General features: G+C 46.5%; 1 protein-coding gene across 14 annotated transcripts in view; it reads right to left on the bottom strand.

Moving 5' to 3' along the window:
• ERG (ETS transcription factor ERG) overlaps positions 1-24,281 on the bottom strand; it is a 267,584-nt gene that overhangs the window by 164,588 nt on the left and 78,715 nt on the right. For all 14 annotated transcript variants that reach the window (XM_045501369.1, XM_045501368.1, XM_045501367.1 and 11 more), the window contains one exon: positions 20,802-20,889. In XM_045501369.1, the coding sequence (XP_045357325.1) occupies positions 20,802-20,840 (39 nt within the window). In that variant the 5' untranslated portion in view covers positions 20,841-20,889. The remainder of the gene's footprint in view (positions 1-20,801; positions 20,890-24,281) is intronic.

Below are 24,281 nucleotides of genomic sequence, written 5' to 3'. Positions count from 1 at the left end.
ACTACATTTGAACATATTAAGACAGGGGCGTCTGGGTGGCTCAGACAGTTAAGAGACCAACTCGACTGCAGCTCAGGTCACGATCTCACGGCTTCACGGGTTCAAGCCCCGTGTCAGGCTCTGTGTGCTGGCCACATGGAGCCTCCTTAGGATTCTCTGTCTCCCTCTCTCTCTGCCCCTCCCCTGCTCACACTCTCTCGCTCTCTCAAAATCAATTAACAAAGAAAAAAAATATTAAGACAAATACGCTAAACAAAATGGAAAAGCAAATAGTTTTGTTCTTTCTCGGTGACCAAAGAAGTATATACTCTTCGTAAAAAAAAATTAGAAAATGTTCAACAGTCTGAGGAAAATACACGAAACACATCTGACAGAGCTTTAACACCGTTACTATATATAAAACACCCCCCCCATTTTCCCTTACTCACTTAACAAATGTTTATTGCCTGTTTATCGTGAGGTAAGTTCTGTGCCCCACACTAGCAAGATATTTGAGGAGCTGGAGAAAAACCTTCGAGTTCGCATGGAAAAACGGGCAAAAAAAACCATGGAAGAAGTAAAAATGACCAAAACAATTTTTAGAATTTTAAAATTTAATCATCTGACTTCGCTCCTGTGAGGACTTTAAGATACAAAACGATGAATAGAAGGGAAGGGAAGCAAAAATAATATAAAAACAGGGAGGAGGACAAATCTTAAGAGACTCTTAAATATGGAAAACAAACAGAGGGTTACGGGAGGGTTGTGGGAGGGGGGATGGGCTAAATGGGGAAGGGGCACTAAGGAATCTACTCCTGAAATCATTGTTGCCCTAGATGCTGACTGACTTAGAGGTAAATTAAGGAATACATAAAATAAAATAAGAAAAAAAGAAAAAAAAGAAAATTCATATTTAAAAAAATGCAGAGGAAGATGACACATCAATTTTTTTTTTTTTTCCATTTACACTGTCACAGTAGAAAAAGACATAATAATCAGTACAGGCCAGCAGTGGGGAAAAAAGAACTCTTGTACACTGGTGCCTGTTTAAACTGGTGTAAGTCTTCCAGGAAACTTGGACATCCACATGGGTACTAGAATTTTGCAATTCTTGGACTTAGGATTTCCACATCCACAAATACATCTCAAAGAAGTTATCATGAGTGTTAAGCAAAGACACGGGATATTCAGGACAGTCCCGTATGTAGGAGCCAAGATTGTGAAGCCATCTAAAAATGTGTCAATAGATATTTAGTTCAGAATTCATTGAATGTGCATAGGAGGTGATACCATGGGGTATTAAACAGTTTTTAGGACATGGAAAAACGTCCAAAGCAATATTTCTGGATAATAAAAGAGCAGTTTCAAAACATGTTTACCATGATCTCTTTTTGGTAAGAATAATTATTCATGGAAAAACAGACAGGCAGGATGTCCCTAAAAACATTAATTGTGGGTATCTAAGTTGGTGGGGTCTTATGCAATTCTTTATTTTACGTTTTTAAGCAAACAGAGCTTCTGGCATGATAGAAAATGAACAAAAAGACTATTATTTTGCAGTCATAGAAGGAGACAGAGAAGAAAAGAGAGTCATATCTGTGAAATGAAGGACCCCCCAGCTCCTCTATGATCCAACCAGGCTCCCACAGCACTTTGTGGGCACAGCAGAGACTGGCTAAGCATTTGCCGGTGTCCCTTTTCCTCCCAGGTGCCTAGGCCGACTACATTTCCCAGCCTTCTTTGCAGTCAAGTGTAGTCATGTGATTGAATTCTGGCCAATGGGAATTAGGGGGAAACCCGGCCTAGGAAACATTCCCACAGTGGAATCCCCCATTCTTTTTCCCACACAGGGGCTGAATGGAAAGGCTTCTAAGGACAGCAGAGCAGGACAGAGGCTAGGCAGAGGCTAGGAGGGAAGGAGGCTAGATCCCTGAGTCACTGCTTACAAGAGAGCTACCCAGGAAAGCCACCACACCAGGAACCCCAGCAATGGACTGAGTGAGAAACACACTTTTATTTGTTGGACTTCCGAAATTTCAGGTTTTGTTAGATCTGGTAGCCTTCCCTATCAACTACCTCCTTCCCAGGAGGTACTTCCTCACTCCTGCCCAGAACCCTAACCAAACCTAATCCAATAATCTAAAGTCAGGCAGTAGAGAACAGATGTCTTCAGCGGGGTGGGGGAATCATCACTTAAGGGGCACTGGGTCTTTCTACATCGGCCCACGTTTTGGGGGACTCTTCACTTGAACGCTCGCTCACAGAGCACATGTCTTCAACTACTCAAAGCTACAGGTGCTCCGGAAGAGAAAAGTTCTAAATGTTTCTGTGTTCTGGCACCACTGACATCATGCATGACATTCCTTGGGGTGCCAAGAAAAGTGTTAAAAGTCACCCCCAATAACTATGGGAAAACGAGAAATTTGGAACTTTCTCTATTTTTAGTTGCTAACATATGCATTTCTGAAAACTTTATTTAAAGCCAAAGGAAATATTTCCATATTGAATTTCAATACTGCCATATGCTGTTTTAGAATAAAAGTTTAAAACCTGGTACATAAAGATCTGTGAAGTTATATAATCTCCACTGGGTTGCACAGACAGTGCCGATAAAGGTTGCAAGTTATCGGTGGGTCGGCGAGACTCTGGGTCGTGTGCTGTTAGGGTCCATCTCCCAGACTTCCAGGGCCTCACTGGGGGTTTTAAAGATCTGTGAGGATCAATGACCAAGGATATAGTAGCTTGAGAAAAAGCTAATATTTTTTAAAAAATAATAATAATGGTTAAATGCTGAGCAACTTAGAAGCGATCATTTAGATGCAAAGTTCCTAAAGGTGTAGAGTAAATCGTAACCACACAGGAAAAGAGAATGTGTGGTGGACAATTCCCCTGGATTCTTCAGAAGAGTCTCAGAATATTCTAGGTACATATTTTGAAATAACTGTCCCATAAAGATGTGTACCCCAGCACCACCTGCATATTTAGCCTTTCTTCTTTGCTCCTAAAGATACAGAGTTAACGGAGATTAGGGAGATGTACAAAATTTTGAAAAAACTATGTATGATTTATAACTATTTTATTTGATATATGCCGTCGACAACTGGTGTTTTATATTTCATTTTACCATTTTTTTTTTCTTTTAATCATAGCAGGGTATTAAGTTCCTGGTCCGATTTAGAGTTTTGATATCAGCCATTCAGCAGAGACCATCATTCTAAAGAGAAGTACCAAACTATGGAAGTAGAATGTACTTAGAGTTGCCCCAAAGTTGGTCTGCTGATCTCAGCCCACCATGGATCTCAAGGGCAAAGGAGGAGGCAAGGCCATAGCAGAAATGGACACAGAAGGTGGGGAAGAGGGCACAGTCCACACCCTTCTTCCACACACGGTTTCCCAGCCTGAAACAGGTCATAATCGAAGGAGGCAAGAAAGCTTAGATTGAGTTAGAGATTTGCTTTAAGAATTAACTGGACTTCTTAGGGGTGCCTGGGTGGCCTAGTCGGTTAAGCATCCAACTCTTGATTTCAGCTCAGATCATGATCTCACGGTTCATGAGTTCAAGCCCCACATCGCTTAGAGCACAGAGCCTGCTTGGGATTCTCTGTCTCCCTCTCTCTCTGCCCCCTCCCTCCCTCCCTCCCTCTCAAAAATAAATAAATAAACATTAAAAAAAAAAAAAGAATTAACTGGACTTCTCGATACCTGAAAATAAAATTGCGCATTAACCATTATAAGTAACATAACACTATGGGTGACCTGAGATGCCATTTGAGAGTAGAAGACAGTATTTCCTCTAAGCAGGTGGAAGGAGCAGTACTGAGAAAATAAATAGTTGTATGTGCTCCTGCTGACTTAGTTCATTCAATAAAATGGTGATTTATACATATGTCTGTCCCACTCTAATAGATAAGCATGACAATTTGTAAAAGTCACATTGGCAACAGTTTTAAATTTCATCCTTCAAGAGGGAATAAATCATAATCCCTTCTCCCTAGGTTCTAGTTTTTGGACATTCTGTTTTTCCAAAGGCATTCAAAAACTCCTAGTCCAAAGGCAAAGAGGACCGTAAGTGTGCCTCAGACAAGAAGAGCCCTCACTCTCCAAATCCTCAAATAGGAAATAGTGAAAGTGGAGAAATACAAGACAGGACGGCATTTCACGTCACCACAACATTCCTAGGAGTCTGGGACAGATCTTCTTCAGAAATTATTTTATTTTCCAGGATCTGTCAGTAAAGAGAGTGGCTTTAAGCGAGCCAAATGCAAGAAGAGAAGAGACCTCGCAGGTAGGCTTTCCACACACAGAGAGAACAAAAGTTCCAGTGCTAGATGAAGGGAAAAGCTAACGATTCCAATTAATACGGCACAAGCACTGAGGTGCATTGAAAAGAAATGAGGCGCACTTGGGTGGCTCAGTTGGTTAAGCATCGGACTCTTGGTTTTTGGCTCAGGTTATGATCTCATGGTTCATGAGTTCGAGCCCCACATCAGGCTCTCTGCTGTCAGCACAGAGCCCGCTTCGGATCCTGGGTCCCCCTCTGTCTCTCTCTGTCTCTCTCTGTCTCTCTCTCTCTCTCTGCCCCTCCTCCGCTTGCTCTCTCTCTGTCTCTCTCAAAATAAACAAATAAACTTTTTAAAAAATAGAAAAGAAGAAAAGAAAAGAAGTGAAGTCGTGAGGATAATATTTGTAAAGTTTCACTGTCAACACAGAGAAAAGCGAGACATGTACAGTATCTTTCATCAAGACGGAGGGAAACACGTTTAAAAATGTTAAAATTATTGTTCCTACGTAATAGGAACATAAAAAAATATACCAGAGACCCAGAAAAGAGAAGAGAGATCAAGATCCACAGAGTAAGTGCCACAGTACAAAGTGTGTCTACAGGTGCCCTGCAGTGGAGACAAAACCTCACACGCCTTTGAAACCATAGACCTTGCTGATTGAGGAAGCCTAGAAGGTGGCCTGGATGAGGAAACATCAGGAGTAGAACACGGAAACCCACGCGAGTGCCCTCCACAATCGTTTATTTTCCTGGTCAAAAAGTCCCCAAACCTGGTAGAAGCAGGAGGCTGAGGCTGGAGAGTGTTGGGAACACGAGTAGGGCTGCTTCCTGGGGAGCCACGAGGGGGCCCTTCTGCTTTTTAGCACAGAACTTGATGGGAAGCAGACCCCCTCCCCTTGGATCCCATTTCACTCCAAGCGCTAGAGACAGTGGCACAATCTAGACCCAAGACAGACATGAATAAAGCCCCCAAACTGGACTCAGACGCTGGCGGGGGCAGGGTGGGAGCAAAGGTCGATGCCATCCCCAACACGATCTGGGTGTCTAAACTGTGGATCTGGCTGGCCAATAACAGACGTCACCAAAAGCCCTTAGAGAAATGTGATGTCGGCCCTGAATAACAGAAGAGGCGGATGACCTGATGAATAGAGTGAAAAATGGTCTATCCAGAGGTTTAAACCCAAGAAACATTCACACGACGGAATCAACAGTCTGAAAGGATTTTTTAAATCATCATTTATTTTTTTAAGCATTCCAACTTTCCAATATGGCGGCACTCTGTGACATCCAGGGGCCCCAGTGCAAGTACTAGGGACCAGTGGCTACTCCACGTTGTGACCATCGCGTGGATCTCGTACCCAATGGGCATCTACTACTGAGCAGAAAATAAGCCCGCAGACGGTAACAAGGGAGTAACAATGTCAAGCAAATCATGACCCTGTGGATCTTTCAGAGGAGCTGGCTACCTTGCATTCCTCCCCAGATGCTCACAGCAGCCCTGGAGGTAGGCCACTCAGCTCTCCCTCCACAGAGAACCCAACATTCACCCCAACAGCCCTCAACGGTTCCCAGCTGAGGCTCTGCCCCATCCCACCCAGATGGCCCCAAGTCAATAACTGAACACAGTGGGGGGTGAGAGCCTGGCCACCGCTGCCCAGTGCTGGACCGCTCCACAGGCAATCTGTGCTCCAGGGCTCCCCATCGGGTTGGTCAAGCTGTCCAGCCTGTACCTGGTCTGAGGCTCTCCCGGCACAAACCTGTTCCAATTCTTGTTTTATTGTTCACAGGCACACCCCCGCCCCGTCCCCTCTAATAAACTTCTTGCATTCCTAATTCTGTCTCAACATCTGCTTCCCAGCGAACCCAACTAACACAATGCTCCTAAAACCAATAGTAGGGGGAAGTGGCTTTCCATGCCCCAAAATGAAGATCGACCTTCTGGAAAATAAAATGCCATAGAATTCCAGTTATCCATGATGTTATGTGGCCACCTGAAAAGGCAACGAGCAAGCATCACGCATTTTAATCCTCAGCAAGTGACCGGATGATTGAAATGTCACTGTCATTATGACACAAAATAATTAGGGTTGCTATGTAACATGTCACTGTTATATTTTCAGGTAAATCTAAATAGTTTTGCTTGATGTAAAAATAATAGCACTTAATAAATCCTCCAATGGATTGATATCATATATTAATATCAATCAAAAAGTTTTCTAAAACATATACTTTTTAATACTGTAAAGGGTGTTAAAAAAAAAAACAAAAAACAACAGGGCGCCTGGGTGGCTCAGTTGGTTAAGATCGGATTCTTGATTTCAGCTCAGGACATGACCTCACGGTTTGTGAGTTCGAGTCCCGCCTCAGGCTCAGCACTGACACTGAGGAGACTGCTTGGGATTCTCTTTCTCCCTCTCTCTCTGCCCCTCCCTCGCTCACGCTTTCTCTCCTTCTCCAAAATAAATAAACTTAAAAAAAAGAAACCTGTGAGCGCATTATACGAATTGAAATAAATCAGAGAAAGATAAATATTGTATGACCTCACTTACATGTGGAATCTTAAAAAACTGGACCCATAGACACACAGCAGAATGGCTTTGGCCAGGGGCCGGAGGGGGGGCAAAATAGGAAAATGCTGATCAAAGGGCACAAAGCTCCAGTTACAAGAGGAGTGATTCTGGGATGTAACGTACAGTATGGTGACTACAGTCAATAACGCTGTAGCGAATACTTAAAATTTGCTAAGACGGTAGATCTTAAATGTTTCACCATCAACAAAAAGACATAATTATGTGAGGTGATGGCCCTGTTAACTCACCCTACTGTGGTAATCATGTTGCAACACATCCAGACGTGTATCGCATCATGACGTTGCATGACTTAAACATACGCAATGTTATATGTCAGTTACATCTCAATGCAGCTGGGAAAAACAAAACCAAAAGAAAACCTTCTTATTTTGTCTTATAAGATATAGGTTACATCACATAAAATTTGGAGGGTTATTTAGTTTGTTGTTTTTTTATTTTTTTAACGTTTATGAGAGAGAGAGAGAGAGAGAGCATGAGCAGGGGAGGGACAGAGCAAGAGACAGACACACAGAATCCAAGCAGGCTCCAGGCTCCGAGCTGTCAGCACAGAGCCCGACGCGGGGCTTGAACTCACCAGCCGTGAGATCATGACCTGAGCTGAAGTCGGACGCTTAACCGACAGAGCCACCCACGCACCCTAGTTTGTTTTTAATTTCAGTTTTAATAGAAAGCAAGTATTTGAATTGAGAGTTTTTTCAAACAACAGCAATCATGAAAAATATGACTTGTTTTTGTTACTTTAGTAGATGACTAGGTACTAATCATATACTAGATTAGGGACGAGTAAACTTAAGTATAAGGACATTTTAAACTTGGGGTTTAAAAGAAAGGACGTAAGAATCACATGGTTAGAGTTTTATATTTTTGTCAGCCTCAAACTCTGTTGGCTCAATAATACCACCACCATAAAATTTTATGAGACTAATTTGGAGGTCCATATAAATTGGTGTTATTGTTTATTTTTGGATATTGATACTAGCAGAATATTAGCAGTTAATGTGTAACAGTACTTTCCAGAAAATCCACAAAGAATCACTAAAAAATTAATAGCCATGCTTCAGTGAAATTTGTTTACTTTTTTAAAAGTACATTCTTAGAATTAACATGTACTCTCAATTAAGCAAAATGCAGCCAGGATTTTAATTTAACCCTGGAATTTGATCTTTAAAATTCAAAAAAAAAAAAAACAAAAAAAAAACAAAAAAAAAACAACCCTTTCTCTGCTATTTACAGTTCCTGCGTTGGGATAAATCCCAACATCTGGATACCAGAGTCACAGCAGCAAAAATCCATAGAGACACATGTGCAATTTTATGCCTGCAAATGGACTATTTTTTAGGGTGAAACCCCTATGGTGCTTCCCCCCCCCATTTCTTACTTCACAGAAATCTTGAGGCGTGTTTTCCAAAAGTATCCAGAGTAAGAAATCACATATTATGTACCACACCCCCCACCACATCCACATCCACATATATAACTAAAAGGAATGTTCTCTAAAGTAACACTTTTGCTTTCTGTATGCAATGCACGCTGATAGTTTCCACAAGTCCATTCCATTCCATTTCCTTTCATTAATACCGGCCTTGACTCACTTCCACAAGTGGGTCGTGACCTGTAATCTGAAGACCAGGGCTGCAGACTCAGGCCGGCAGCACCAGCAGAACCTGGGGCCTTACTTGAAGTGCAAAATCTCAAGACGCGTCCTCGTCCCCAGGTGCTGAGATGTACATGAGAGTCTGGGAGGCTCTGCTCTGGAACAGAACGCTGCGGAATGAGTGTCTGTCTTTTGAACTAAAGTTAGATCAAGAACGCGCCTCAGAGCAATGGTCCAAGGAGCTCTGTGAGTCCAGTGACTTCCAGGGACAATACGTTTTCTGGCTGGATAGGTGGGTGCAAATGGGAATTTATTTGTAGGGTCGTTGATGGTACCCAGTGGGTTTCCAATGTTAGCACAGGGTTCCTAATCTGGGATCCCTGGGATTCTGGGGACGGATGTGCAGGACGGCGGAGTCCATTGCAAGAGATCTGGGTGCATGTAAGAGTGTTGGGAGGGGGGCGTGGGGTGTGCACATGCGTGCTCATTCTGGGGAGAAAATATATAACATTTAATAAACTTTTCAAGAGTTCCATGATTCAAAAAATAAAAATAAAAAGATGAGCTATCAAGCCACGGAAAGACGTGGAGGAACCTTAAATGCGTATTACTGCATGAAAGAAACCAATCTGAAAACGCCACATACCGTAGTATTCCAACTATACAGCATTCTGAAAACCACAAAACTATGGAAACAGTGGAAAGATCAGTGGTTGCCAGGGGTCGGGGCGGAGAGGGGCAGGGACGGAGGCACAGGCAGAGCACAGAGGATTTTTAGGACAGTGAAACTACTCAGTATGATACTACATTATCATACGATATGATACCTGCCATCATACATTGATCTAAGCCCACAGAATATACAACGCAAAGAGTGGACCCTAATATAAACCATGGACTTTGAGTGATAATGATGTGTCCATGTAGGTACATCAATTGTTAACAAATGCAGTATTCTGGTGCAGGATGTTGAATAATGAAGAGGCTGTGGATGGAGGGGGCAGGGAGGAGGGGGGAGATTGGTACTTTCTGCTCAGGTTTGCTGGGAACCTAACCTCCTCTGAAAATAAATATATATAAAAGTTAAGACACAAGGCCCTTGAGAACACTTCATCTCTGCTGCCAGTCGGCTGTGTGGCTCCAATCATACCTTCAAAAGGGGTAAGAGAAGTATAAAGGGTAGGTGAATACCAACTAAATGGGGCCACTTGACCCAGAAAAGTCCAAGACCCCTGGACCATTCTCATTCCATCAAGAAGACCACTGCAAATTAATCTAATCAACACAGGCATGTTACGTATCTACTAAGCACAAGGTACAATGACAGACAATAATCACCATGTGGTCACTTGAAGTCATGGGTAATCTAGCAAGAAGAGAAAAGGAGCACACAGTAATCATTTTCCATGGTAGACACTCCCTCCTCTCTCCAAATGGCAAGGAGCCAGATGTTAAGAATTGGAGGGCAGAAAGACAAAAGCAAGGAGCCGGAAGACCATGGGGCAAAAAATTCAGTCCCCTGTCGACAGGGATGCTGGGCAGACATATAGAAGCGTCTAGGGGGTAGACAGGGACACCAGCTGTTTTCAGCCGTGACCTCTTCTGATCGGTCTGTGACACACCCTGATTGGTGTGCCCAAGCTCCTTGTCAACTATTTTGATTATTCACCCTTCAAGGGTTGGGAGGCACTAGCAGGAAAAAAAAGCCACTGCCAAGTTATGCTGGGTTCATCCTGCACAGGACGCAGAGCTCCAGATGGAAGAACCTGGCTTTGACGCAGAAAGCCGGCTCTGTGTGGCTTCTGTGAACACGGAATGCCTTTGCTGGCGGTTCTCAACAGAAAATAGATGTTTCTCTTACTTTTACTGAACGAGTCAGGTAGAAAACTGGGAAATGCACAAAAGTAAAAATAAGAAGCACTTTCCACATTTGAAAATTCCAGGAAAGTAAAGAGAAGTCTCAATAGTTGTGAGCAAATAAAAATATTTATCTCGTGGGCGTCATCCCAAACATCAGAGGTCAGAATGAACGCTAATCTGTATGACCCACAGGGCGTGGATTGGGGTTGATCTCATTAAAATATAATTTACACCAGTTATTGAGAAAAGCACTAAACCTTCTAGACATTAACTATGAGAAGAGCTGCCCGCAAGAACTTTCTGCCAGTTTCCCCCTTCTATGTTTGTCCCACTCCAAGGGGGCTCTTGTCCCCTCCAGGCAAATCACTGCTACCAAGGCCACCCGTGACTTCTGAGTTGTCAACCCTGGTGGTCCTCACCTTTACTCTCTATTCACTGGCTCTTCCTCTCGGCCCTCCCTGGGTTCTCCCTCCTCTTCCCAAACTCTGCATGTTGGAGGGACCCAAAGCCCATCCCTCAGGCTCTTCTGTATGTGGGTCTCCAGGTGACCTCCCCTCGTGACCCAACCTCGAATGCAAGCTTCTGACTCAAAATGTAGGGCTCAATCACATCGTGTCACCCGTTCTACTCAAAACCCTCCCATGCTCCCCAGCCCCACACACAGAACAAGACTGAAGGGTCTTACCCCTTGCACATGGGAATCTCACGCATGGCCTCACCATTGCCTCCTCAAGGCCACAGCCCGCGGCTCTGTGCTCACTCCGCACCCTCCCCACAACAGTCTCCTTGATGCTCCTTCAACACGCCACGCGAGCTCCTTCCTAATGGTCTTTGCACGCACTGTTCTCGCTTTCTGGGACCTTCTTCCCCCCACGTGATAAAGTGGCTCATGGTCTCACATCTTCGGCTCTCCGTTTGAATTTCAACTCCTCCAACAACCTTCCCTCACCTCGTGTGTAAAATGGCACCTCTCCCTCCATCACCCTCTTGCTTACCTTACTTTTTGTCCTACAGAATTATCAACCAGCACTGTACTCACACACACACACACGCACACACAATGTGCACACACACGTCATATGTTGGCTGTAATACTGTAATGTCGCACATACGTAAACATATCCTATCTCCACCCCTAGGATGTAAGCTTCATGCAAGCAAGGATCTTATCTGTTTCGTTCATGCTCTACTCCCAGCAATGTTGAATGATTTCATTGAAATGGGTCAAAAAAAAAAAAAATGACCAGAGATAATACAGCTCGCTGATCAATGTGCGAGGGGGTGGTCACGTGCACCAGTTTCCAAGTGAAGGGACATCTGTCAATCTCCACTTTCCACCTGCCACATCAGCAAACGTCACCAGTCACAACAAAGTATGATCAAACGGCACTCTCGAATTCTTGCTGGAGAAGTACAGAGAGGCACAACTGGGTGGGGAGATTCCCTTGCATTTATCACAGTTTCCGGTCAGAGAAGCGTGAAGGAAGCGGGCTTCCAGAAGGACTAAGCTGGCAGCGCTGAGGAAGAACGGAAGGCTGGAGGGAGGGGAACCGCAGGCAGAGCAGTCAGAGACCCTGTGACAGAGTGGGGCGGGGGACGGCACAGCCCTGTCCTAGTGCCTTACAGAGCAGGTGCTATGAGCCAGACACGAAGTGAGCGGAGACAGGCTGAAGAGAAGCCTTAAGTTTTAAGCCTGGGTCCCTGAGACAAGTGGCCGCTGCGAAAAAGGGGAGAAAAGGATGAACAAAAATGCCTATGTGACGACGATGACGAGATGATGGTGGTGGCAGTAATGACAACAGTAACCACTGCTACTCACTAGACACTATTCTAACGCCTCCCCACGAACCACCTCACCTGACCTTGCTACAAGCCGAGGAGGTGCTATCGTTATCCTCACCTCCTGATGGAGAACTGAGGCTCATAGGGGCTCAGTAACTTGCCCCAAACCCATCAGTTTCAAAGGTCAGACCTGAGCTCATAAAGTCTGGCCTCACACACTGCCTGCTCACCCACTATCCTAGAGCGGCCTTGCCCCAAAGGGAGGAAGTACTAGAAAGGAAACGATGCTATAGAAGCCCGAACCTGACCTTGGCAGAGGCTGGGCTCTCTGCGACCCGACAAACCACTTGAACTCTGGACTCGATGCACCAGGGGATGGGAGGGTGCTCTGGAGACCGGAAGTATCACACAAACGGACGTATGGCTCCGCTGACTGGTTTCTGAGTTGAAGGCACCCGTACCCACACCCAGGCGAGTGAGTCGTCTAGCAGGTGTCTGGAAACGAAGGCTGGAGCTCAGGGAAGAAACCAGGGCGAGAGGTAGCACAATCTCCCGCACGAAGGCGATCGCTGACGTTGGAGATCAGAAGGTAAAGAGGTGCCAGAGGAAAAGGAGCAGGTGGAGATTAAACCAAGGAGAGGTCAAGCAAGACTCGTTCCCACTCACTCACAAGAGCAGGCCGGAAGTGGGGAGCACCGCCGGGAAATGTGCCCTTCGCGTCCTGAACTCGCTGCAGCCTGACCTGGCCTCCAGCTCCTGCCTCCTCGACGCACGCGTTCCCAGTGCTGAGTGTGGCACCAAGGGCGATGGCAATGCTCGAACCCCAGCTGCACAGAGGGACCGTCACGTGCGGCAGGGACCCCGCCCCGTGCCATCTCTCGAACACTCAAATGCTGGGTGCTGACCTGAAAAACTCTTGATTCAAATTCTGGGTAAGTTAATTTCCCAGAAGGTAGAAGTGACAAGTGACGCTTTTTTTCCTCTGGACTCTGTCACACCCGATCACAGAGCCCAGGAAAGGTGCAGACATTTTGAAACCCACGTCCGAAACGTGTTCTTGAAACCCTTACAGGTGTGGCTAGGATATTCAGAGCGATGGTGCAGAACAACATAGCCCGCTACGCAGACAGAAAAGAAGAAATCAGTTGCTTTGGTACGGTGATCTCTGGTATGGGTGATCTAAGGCTGGGTTAAAAACTGACAATTATTCACTGTTGAAGCCAAGTCCCCAGAAACACTGCAAGTGCTTGTAGAAATGCAGCTCCCGAGTCCAACCCAAACTGACTGGAGAAGCTGCTGGCGGGGGGAGAGCCCAGGAATCTGCATTCTGACTCGCTCTCCAGAATATGTTTGAGAACCGCCTCTGGGAGAGAAGTGCCAGCTCTGTAGGGTTCTAACCATTGTCCTGGAAAGTGACCGGGTCTCCTCCAGCCCTGCCTACACCTCCCGATAAAGCTGGCGTCCTCCCTGAACGTCAGCATCTCTGAATCTTAGCAAGGAGTCCCCGGTTTCGGGGGCTCTGTGCAGCATGGCTAGGGGAACGTGCCACCGAACCCCCGCTGCATCCGGAGCACAGCCCCCAACAACAGGTGACTGAGCTCGGTCCCCAGTGACACAGGAAGCCGGTGAGGAGACAGAAAGTGCAGCCCACCTTCGGCAAACCTCACACATAAGGTATCTGCAGGCAGGCCATCAGATGTTAGAAGTCTCCACTGTTTTGCCATATCAAATATCTTGGTATCTTCAAGGAACATTGTTTTCTTTTTTAATGTTTATTTATTTTGAGAGAGAGAGAGAGAGAAAGAGAGAGAGGCAGAGAGGGAATCCCAAGCAGGCTCCACGCGGACAGTGCGGAGGCCGACACGGGGCCGGATCTCACAACATCAAGTTCATGACCTGAGCCGATATCGAGAGTCAGACGTTTAAACCACTGAGACGCCCAGGCGCCCCTAGGCAATATTATTTTCTGATTATAAAAATAATACACCTTCATTGGAGAAATTCTGCCGTTCTATGTTTAATTAAGCACCACCATTCTGCAGAAAAAGAAGTGTGGCTATAAATGGCCACAAAGTCATCAGGCTTCTGGAGGTAGGAACCCCACTGGAGTCTGATCAAAGCTGATTTGCTGAGGAAAAGTCAGGCAGCGTATCAAAGGCTTCTATCATCTTCACAGTACACAGACTTTGGAGGGAAACCGGGTCTCTGCTGAGTATGTCTTCAAGAGGATAAACTTTCTACCTTTCGGTGAAGCAGTTACTATAAACCAGGTTTGCAAATATGTGGGAAATGTCTGCAACTCAATGGGTCGGGGTTAGTAAGTGAGCTCCACGCTTCTCCCTTCTCCCGGGCAACGGATTAAATCACCGCCAAGTCCCCCCACCCCCTACTCGGGATGCAGGTTGGGGGACTTCCTGCATCTGTTACTTTAAGACTCCTGCTCACGGGCTGGGCTCTCCAGCTTCCCAGTGACCTCCCGCTCAATGCTGGCTACTTCCTAAAACTCTTCTAGAACCTTCCATGACACACAAAGAGAGCTTACACGTGGCATGATTTACAGTCAGAAACATTTAGCGTCACTTCCAGAGCGGCGGCCACGAATCACGTGGGAACAAAGTCAGTTCGGCAGTTCACTCCTTGGCAAGTACTGACCTTATGTCTATTTTCCTCCAGAATATGATCTCTTCTTCCCTCTTCCTTTCTACTGCTACTGTGTGAGAGTATGCTAATATATAACATTATATATTAATAATATAACAATATATTCTATAACTGCCATATTAAATAATATAACAATATATTGTTATACTAACAGTATTAATATATTAACATACTGATATGCCAATACATTTTAATACATTAATATTAATGTTAAAAATACCAATATTTTATTGATACGATATGTTTTATAATTACTATAACATATAAATATGATAAAATATAACATTATACATTAATATATAACAAATGTGGTATTAATGACATCATAATATACTGACAGTAACATGTAATGTGATAATAAGTGCTTACTGTGTGCTCTGAACACTTTAAATATGTTAACATTAACTAGTTTAATTCTCATGATTCTGAGGCAGGTACACTATTTACCCCCATTTTACAGCTAAGGAAACGGAGGCAATCAGTAAGTGAAGCCAAGTTTCAAACCCAGACTACTGGTCCCAACACATTTACAAAAAAAATAAGCAAAAAATATAAAAGCTGAAAGGAAGAGGAAAAGAAGCAGGGGGAGGGGGAATCACCATCAGAAACAGGACCGAGTAAACCGATTTTTTGGTCCTTCTCCACCTGCAGAATCAACGGGAAACCAGGACAGAGCCCTCGTTTATTCCACGGTCCATCAACTGTGACTGATCCTCACAGAGAATCTTGGGGAGCAGGATCTAGACCAGTTCTAGTGGACAACAGAACCGAGGCTGGCCACCCGCCTGGGGACGACAGAGGGTCAGTGTGTCAGTGGAGTGACAGACTCCAGGCATTTCTAGGCATAGCGGCTCCCGAACTGCACCTGCGAGCCATCGGCCGCGTGGAGCATGCTCAGAATCCCCCCGCGTGCCTCCCCTGCAATAAACAGTTAAGTGTGATACCTCGGAGGACTTGAGGCCACTAGGCGATCAGAAGCACTGGGACATGTGGGCACAGGTGCCGTGAGGGGGATGGGGGAGGATAGCTGAGCACCTGCTCACAGGTGAGGACAGGTGAGTGGGTAGGGCAGGTCAGGCAGCTTCCCTTAGGCGTCCGCCCAGCCCCCTGCCCTGGGTCCCTCCTTGGCTGCGTGCAGCGCCACATCCCAGGTGTTTAGGAACATGTGACTTGCACCCTGGATGGCAGGTGCTGTGTCTTTGTGGTCCCTTATTCCCCCACCCACCCCAAGCCCCTTGTGGGTACAGGGAAGGTGCTACTCAGCTCACAACAGGCAACCTCAGAAACCCGTTCCCCAAGCTCTCTCCTCCCTGACAAGGTAAGTAAGGCCCGTCCTGAAGTATGTACTCAATGTGGCTTTTTTTTTCTTTCCGACACACATAGTTTTCTCTGACAACATGATGTTTTTAGTCCCACCACATTTTTTTAAATGCTTATTTATTTTTGAGAGAGAGACAGAGACAGAACGGGAGCAGAGAGGGGAGGGGCAGGGAGAGAGAGGGAGACACAGAATCGGAAGCAGCCTTCAGGCTCTGAGCTGTCAGCACAGAGCCCGACGCGGGGCTCGAACCCACAAACCGTGACATCGTGACCTGAGCTGAAGTCAGACGCTCAACCGACTGAGCCACCCAGGCGCCCCAGTCCTACCACTTTTTGATCTTTACATGTGGAATCATATTGTATTTACTCTCCTGTGACTTGTTTTTTTTTTCCCAACCTTGAGAATCATCCACACTGATACACAGACACAGGCAGACACTTGTTATTTTCACTGCTGTATAGTATTCCATTATAGGGCTAGAATGCCATTCATTTATCCATTCTCCTGGTGGGCATCTGGGTTGTTCACTTTTTCCTCATGCCCATCTCCAGGCATCCAAGGGCAACAGGGGTGTACCCAGGGGTGGGACCACTGGAGCACAGGGTCGGTGCGTCTTCAGCCTCACTAGGCCACCCTTGACTTATACGCCAAAGGGTCATGCTGATTTACACTCCCCCTCCCCCAGTGTGCAGGAGACCATCCTGAGCACCGCATCTGAACCTCAATGCTATAAACTTGTACTATCTCTGTATTATTATTTTTTCCCTTAACCCTTCTCTCAAAGCCACCGGACAACAACATATCCCACCTGTGTACCCATCTACTCTGATGTGATCACTATGTTTTAAGTGCGTGCATGAAAATTACATGACGCTGGGGAAGTGGACATGTTTTCATGTATTTGTGAAAAGCACTGTGCCATAGATCACATTGTTTTGGACTTTTTTTTTCACCCAACTCCGTGTTTTGTAAGACAGACCCATGCTGTTCTGTGTCATCACAGACACTATAATACTGTACTTTTAAGAGGGATGCTACCCTCATTTTCTAGAATACCACAGGAACAGCTCACAGTAGTTCAACACTCAATGGGATTTTTGTGTGCTGCGTGTAATTACGGAGTCCTCACTCTGACCCCACAAAGTCAGTGCTTGCATTTCAAGTAAGAGGAAACCCCAGGCACCTGTTCAAAACCACCCAGGTTAGTAAATGATTCAAATGAGCAGGATTTGAATCAAGTCTTAAGATGCCAGAACCCTCGCTCTGATCCACGACATGAACCTAGCCAGGATGCACGAGGCAGACAGTTCTGTAACCGGCATCCCTAGATCACACACACCTCTGGTGGACCAATGAGTGAAACTAGAATTCATACAGGCCTCGCTTGGTCAGTTCCGAAACGTACAACCTTCTATGCGAATACCTGGTGAACAGCCTTAAAGGGAACAGTTAAAAAATGTGCCAATCGGCTGTCTCTTTAAAGCTGTAAACTTGACTTATATGTTAATCCTTTTCCTCAAATGTTAGTATATAGAAGTATTAAGAGGATGAAATTCTGGAGAAGAAACGCAATAACGTGAATCAAAAATTCCTTTATCAGAATGAGAACTAATGGGGGGCGCCTGGGTTGGTTAAGTATCTGACTTCGGCTCAGATCGTGATTTCGTGGATCACGAGTTCGAGCCCTGTGTCGGGCTCTGGGCTGACAGCTCGGAGCCTGGAGCCTGCTTCCGATTCTGTGTCTCCCTCTCTCTCTGCCCCTCTACCACTCGTGCGCTCTCTCTCTCTCTCTCTCTCTCTCTCTCTCTCTCTCCCAAAAATAAACATTCGAATGAGAATTAATGACCAAAATCTCGAATCCTAACAAAATAAATCTGCAAGTCTTTCCCTCCTTGGGATAATAGCGTGGGTTGACGTTTGACAGCCATGGACTGCACCCACCCAGCAGAGCAGAAGCATGGTCATACACCTGACATGCTAAGATCATGCTTATGTGACACAGAAGTACAATTTCTAGCGTAAGACAGGACGTGGAAGGACCAGCAGAGAAAGACAAACTAAAATGTGCTTAGTGACTTGGCTTTAGCACCGACAGAGAATAAGCTGAAAATGTTTTCTTATTAAAGTTCTGCTCACTCTCTTTGTCAACGAAATTGCCACAACTCTTAATATTCTTTTAAATCAAGAATGTTCTATATTTCACAGTTACTTACCATCCCTCCCTTTTATTATTATTATTTCTAGCTCCTTAAACATATAAAAGGGGAAAAGTAATTTGTTCTGGCAGAAGAGGGTTATAGTAAATCATGGAGAATAAATTTCTTAAATATGAAAGGAACATGACTTCCCTCCGGATTAGACTATGGACACAAATGTGGAGTCATAAAAGTCTGTTTCCACGCACACCTGCAATGTTAAGTCACTTCTGTGGGGAATTCAGGTCCTTTTCAGATGAGAAAAAAAAAAAAAACGTTCAGTAGCAATGAGCCAAAGACAAAATCTTCCACTATTTACATTAACACATCAAGTGGAACAGTTCATATGCCATTTATAAGAACTTCCCCTCCCAGAAGTAAAAGCTGCACTCAGCCCACAACCAGAGACTTCACAGCACATAAAATTTTAGTGAATAAATTTCCCAAATCAGGTGTTTTAAGGAAGCCGTGGAAGGCCATCTATTTTCTTAACTTTTTTGGCAAGGATACCAATTCCATATACAAAAAAAAAGGGGGGGGGAAGTCCAGGAATAATTATTCAGATTCCAATAGCTGGAATTTGATAGATTTTACAAAGGAGACAAATGCCTTTAATATAATTCTCTGCAACTCAGAGCCAACATCAGCTGCTAATAACGGCACTTCTAACTGCCAGTTCATCTTCAAAACACACAGAAGCAATGTGAGTTGAGATTTATTTTTTTATTTTTACTTTCTGAGTTGATATGTATTAAAAAAAAATTCTCCTGGTTCTCTTTCTCTTCAGCCTTCACTGACATTTATGGTAACGGCTATGATGATAATGAGAGAAATCAGAGCTGGAAATACAGCTCGCTCCTGAGATCAAATACCAACCTGTCCACTAAACACATCTTCAGAGATCATGCTTCTTAGGTTTATCTAAGACTGTTTGCATTTGATGAATTAACTTTTAAAAACAAGCCCTAATGATTTCTTGCTGACTTCAGCTTTTCCTTCCCGTTGGCTAGGAATAAAATGCCAACCATGATGACTTTGGGTGGTTGACCTTCATAGCCTGAGACACAGAAGATTCTTCTCGTATGGCCTTCTCCATGAGCTTTTATTTGCATCCCTCAGCTTCACGGTCAACAAAGACGAAACGGAAAAAGCCTTCCCCCTCCCCCGTCCCTGTGTGGCACGGACACGCTTGCCAAATAAATGCCCCAGGAATTTCCGAAGGAGCCTTACCACATCCACGGGAGACTGCCCACTGCACGTGTTACAGGCATAACTGTCCCGGCCCCAGTGAGACATCACACACAAGCCACACGACAGTGGCCGCCACAGAGGTCTGCTCCTCCCCGACGCTGAAGGCTCAACACCCCTTGGGGAACCCCTCTTTCTGACGCTTCGGGAGCACCCACCAACCTTGAACAACGCACTGAACCTGTCACTTCTAAATCCGTGGTCAAACGTGGAGGAAGAGCGTGAATTACACCCGGTACATAGCACTCCCAAGCGCACTGCTTTTAAGATGTGTGCGTGCGTGTGCGTGATGTTGGAGGGCACTTCATATTTTGGCCAAAAAAGGGTGAACTTTCCTTTCAATTAGAAGCCACTTTCCGTTTTCAGGAAATGTTTCAGGCAAAGGACATTTAGATGAGTGAAACCTACGAGGCCGCTTAGGGAAAATGAATACATGCAGGGGATGTGCAGAACTGGCAAGGTGGCGGATGATTTGGGCCAGTGTAGACAGCTGAACTAACTAGCACAGGTGTAGACAGCCGATCTGGGTAATGTGGCTCAAGCCCCAGTGTTTCCTGTAACTTTTATTTGGGTCAAGTTACTAAAGCCATCTCTTTACTTCCTCCCGGCGGCTGTGCCCGTGCGTGCCAAACGGGCCGGCTTCCTCTCAGGACTCCCGGGTGGCTCGGGACTCAACCTTGTTGCCTCACCTCCAAAGACACGGGGAGGGGCAGCTGGGGAACAGGTGGAACAGGTGCCACGTGCGGGCGTGGCCAGGTAAAACCACCCCTGGGCACAGGAAGTGCGAGGGCACAGCCTCCGGCGTCCTCCCGGGTAAGCCCAGGCAAGGGGCAAGGGGGTGGCGTTAAAACAGAAGCTGGAAGAATCCGGATGTGGCTTCTGTGTCAATTCGGGGGTCAGCCACGTTCTGCCGAAGGTCAGACAGTAAATACTTTCAGCTTTGCGGATCACGCGGTCTTGGTCGCCGCCACTCAGCTCTGCCGTCAGGACACGAAAGCAGCCACACACGGTGTGGAAACCAGGAAGAAAGCAAAACTTTCTTTACGGACAACGAGATCTAATTTACCACGGGTTAGGAAACATTCTTCTTCTTTTGATTGTTTTCAACCGCTGCATATTGTGAAGACCATTTTCTTAGCTCATGGCGGTCTAAAAACAGGTGGCGGGCCGGACCGGGCCCACGGCAGAGGCTGGCTGCCCCCCGCACGGACTGATGTGTGGGCAGGCATCCACCAAAATCCAGCCAAGGAGGAAGCAAGAGCGGCTCCCCGGCCGAGATGAAACCTACCTTGATATGAGCTGCTGGGTCCGGGACAGTCTGAACCATGTCCTTCAGTCGACCAGCTCGTTCACCATCCACTCAGAACCTGAGGCAGCTGGGTGACAAAAAGGGACAGTCGTCAATAACCACGTTTCCACGCTTTGCTTTCCGTTAGGACCGAACGCCACACACTATGGTAAAGAATCACAGCTTTTGAACGCACTTGCCCCCGCAAGCACCTTGCTAGGGCAGGAAGCGCCCTAATGAAGCTCCTGGAAAATCCACTTCTCTCCTGCCGGGGATGTCACTGCCTTTGAGGGCCAGTGAGACAGTGGTCTGACAAGCCCAAACAAACCCACGTCACAGGCAGCTCACACACATCATGGTACACGGGCAGCGTCGGTGAGGGATCGTTTAAAGGAAGAAATGAGGGGAGCCTGGGGGGCTCAGTGGGCTAAGTGTCGGATTTCAGCTCAGGTCACGATCTCGGGGTTCGTGGGTTCGAGCCCCGCGTCGGGCTCTGTGCCGACAGCTCAGAGCTTAGAGCCTGCTTGGGATTCTGTGTCTCCCTCTCTCTCTGCTCCTCCCGTGCTCACGCTCTGTCTCTCTCAAAAAGAAACATAAAAAAAAAAACCCAAAACTAATACCTAAACGTCTTTAAAAGTTCACAGTTAAGCTCTTAATGAAAAGCACAGCTATCACTCATTGAATGCCTAAGCAGCAGCCCTTGGACCAAGGGCTCCACAGGAATTTTCTCATTTTATCCTAACCACCGTCTGAGAGTCAGCATTCCCACTGTCCAGTCGGGGACATGGAGACCCAGGAAGGGTCACCGATTTGTTCAGGATCACCTGCTTAATAAGCAACGGAGCCAGGATTCAAGTCGCACTGGCCTGACTCCGAGGCCGCTAAGACATTTCAGTTTGACAAGATGAACTGGTTAAGCCCCATACGAGGAAGGTATGTTAATTCATTTTAGAATTTAATTTAAATTTAAATGAGTTAAATTTAAAGGTGTCCATACTCCAAGGATAAAGACCTCATCCAATATATTCCTTTATTCAGATTATAAACCAGCATGTTCTGGTTCCTGTCCGTCTGTCCCTTCCCATCCCCAGAGCCACCCTCCGTGGCCCCCTTCCCTGCCCCGTGCCCCGAGGGCTGACCCCCACAGGCTGCCTCGGTAGGGTTCCCTTGCCCTCTGGCCCCCAACATGTTTGGTCCCTGTGACACCATCTGGAGACGGTGCAGGGGCAGGAGGAGAGAGGGGTGGGGTGTTTCTTCCCCACACTTCCCACCACCCGTTCGACACCCTCTCCTATTTGGCTACCGTTCTGGTCATAACTGACCCTGTGGTCACCTCTCTTGTCCTGGGGACCCTCCCCCTGGGCTGCAGGTACCACGCCCCGCCCCGTCTTTGGTTCTCTGTACATCTTAGCCATATGTCTTCTCTGGCACTGAAAACCCCTCTTTCAATTTATACCTTTAGGTGCCATCACTGTTTTCTTTCAACTACCATTTTTTCGTTGTCGTCTTCTGTGCAAAGCTGGCCTACGACTCTTAGCAGTAGTAAACTGCCACACGAAAATAAACAGTTCAATTCCAGGACGACAGCCACGAGAGCTGTCTCTCGAGTTTGCTGTTGACCACATTCTTCCAGGGGTACGCAAAGGCGCTCCCTGGAGCCCTAACTACGTCTGTGTTCTGCCTTTCCCACCCTCTCAAGGCACAAACACATCCACTCCCAACAAAGATGGGCTTCTCACGGGAAGCCTTCGCCTCCAGGTCTGCGTGCTTGGGGCCTATCTCCCAAAAGGGCTTCATGGAATCAGGGAGAGCTTGGCTGAACGAGGAGATGACAAACGTGGACCCCTGCTCCTCTGACCCGAGAACCTTCGCCTCCCCCAAGGCAGTCTCCTCAGGAGAGCAGAGATCCCCCCAGGAAACAACACTCTGCTCCCAAAGCCATTCGGCCTGAGAGAGGCCCATCCTTGAGCCTTCCTCACAAAAGGAAGGCTCCCCACTGCACGACCCCACGCTCAGGAGCAAACCGTTCTTCCTACATGTTCTGGTATCCCCCTGGGGCAGCTCACCCCACCCAATTCTGCCTCTCTGCACACATATCCTGCCGCTCATAACAAGTTAAAGTTCATCCCTTCCCACCAAATCGGTGGAAGGAACGTTCCACTGGAAGTCTGGAGCCGAAGTCTTAGTAGATCCAGAAGATTCCTCTTCCTGACTCTGGGAACCCAGTTCCCGTACTTCGAGCCGCACGGCAACATGGCCAAGGCCCAAGGCTGGTGCCCAGCTGACATCCAGCACCTTATGCCAGACCCGTAAGGCGGCCACCCTGGACACTCTAGAACATCATCTCTCACGTGGCCATAGCCCCTGCTGACATCAGGAAAACGGAACTATCAGCTGAGTCCAGGCAGCCCACAGAACCATGAGAAATAATAAATCAGTTGTTGTTTTAAGCTACTAGGTCCGGGGACAGTTTATCACAGATGGAGAACCCAAACACCCGGTAAGTGTTCTAGATACCTAGAGAAGGCAGAGACTAAGTAGCTCATGGCGTACTGTCACCCCACGGTGACCTACGGTGATGGTTCCAGTTCCCCTCCCCTCCTTGTGTCTGCACCTCCTGCCATATGACTTTGTGGGTCGTTTGTTTCCCCAACCTTTGTTTGGGAGCTGTCCACACGACTTGCTGCAGTCACCAGAATGCACCAGAAGGGCAGTGTGCCAGTTCCTGGATAAAGCCCCAAGAGGCATGAATTGTTTCCACTTGCAAATTCCCGCCACCACAGGAACGTGCCAGGCTAGAACGCTGGAGGAAGAGAGGCACGTGGTGCAAGGCCAAGCCATCCCATATCCCCAGCCAAGAATATTCTAGATCATCTGATAAGACAACCGAACCCTAGGCACAGGAGGGACACCTCAAGACCAAAACTGGCCAACCAAGGCCAACCTGAATGGCCAACCCACAGGCTTGTGAGCTAAATAAATTCTTCTTGTTTCAAACCACTGAGATTTAGGGTGGCTGTTACGCTGCATTTTTGTAGCAGTAAATTACTAATACACACAATATGCCTTGGATAACCAGGCTATCAAGATCCCCCTTAAAACTTTTCCAGTTAGGGGCGCCTGGGTGGCTCAGTGGGTGAAGCATCTGGCTCTTGGTTTCAGCTCAGGTCATGATCTCACGGTTCATGGGTTCAAGTTCCGTATCAGGCTCCACACTGACAGTGTGGAGCCTGCTTGGGATTCTCTCTGTCCCTCTCTCTCTGCCCCTCCCCTGCTCATTCTTTCTCTCTCTCTCTCTCTCAAAATAAACTTAAAATTTTTTTTAACTTTTCTAGCTACAGAGATAAAAGAACTCAAACAGTGATTTCAAAGGAAAGAAATTTTCCCAACACACAACCGCACCATTTCCATCCAGCTAAGAGACAGGACCTCAAACCCCCATCCTCCCCTCAAAATGAGTTAGGAAACTGAAAAGTAACC

Source organism: Leopardus geoffroyi, chromosome C2 (genome assembly GCF_018350155.1).
Source record: "Leopardus geoffroyi isolate Oge1 chromosome C2, O.geoffroyi_Oge1_pat1.0, whole genome shotgun sequence".
NCBI lineage: Eukaryota > Metazoa > Chordata > Mammalia > Carnivora > Felidae > Leopardus > Leopardus geoffroyi.
The sequence above is the reverse complement of the archived record's forward strand: the minus strand, read 5'-3'. Positions and strand labels throughout refer to the sequence as shown.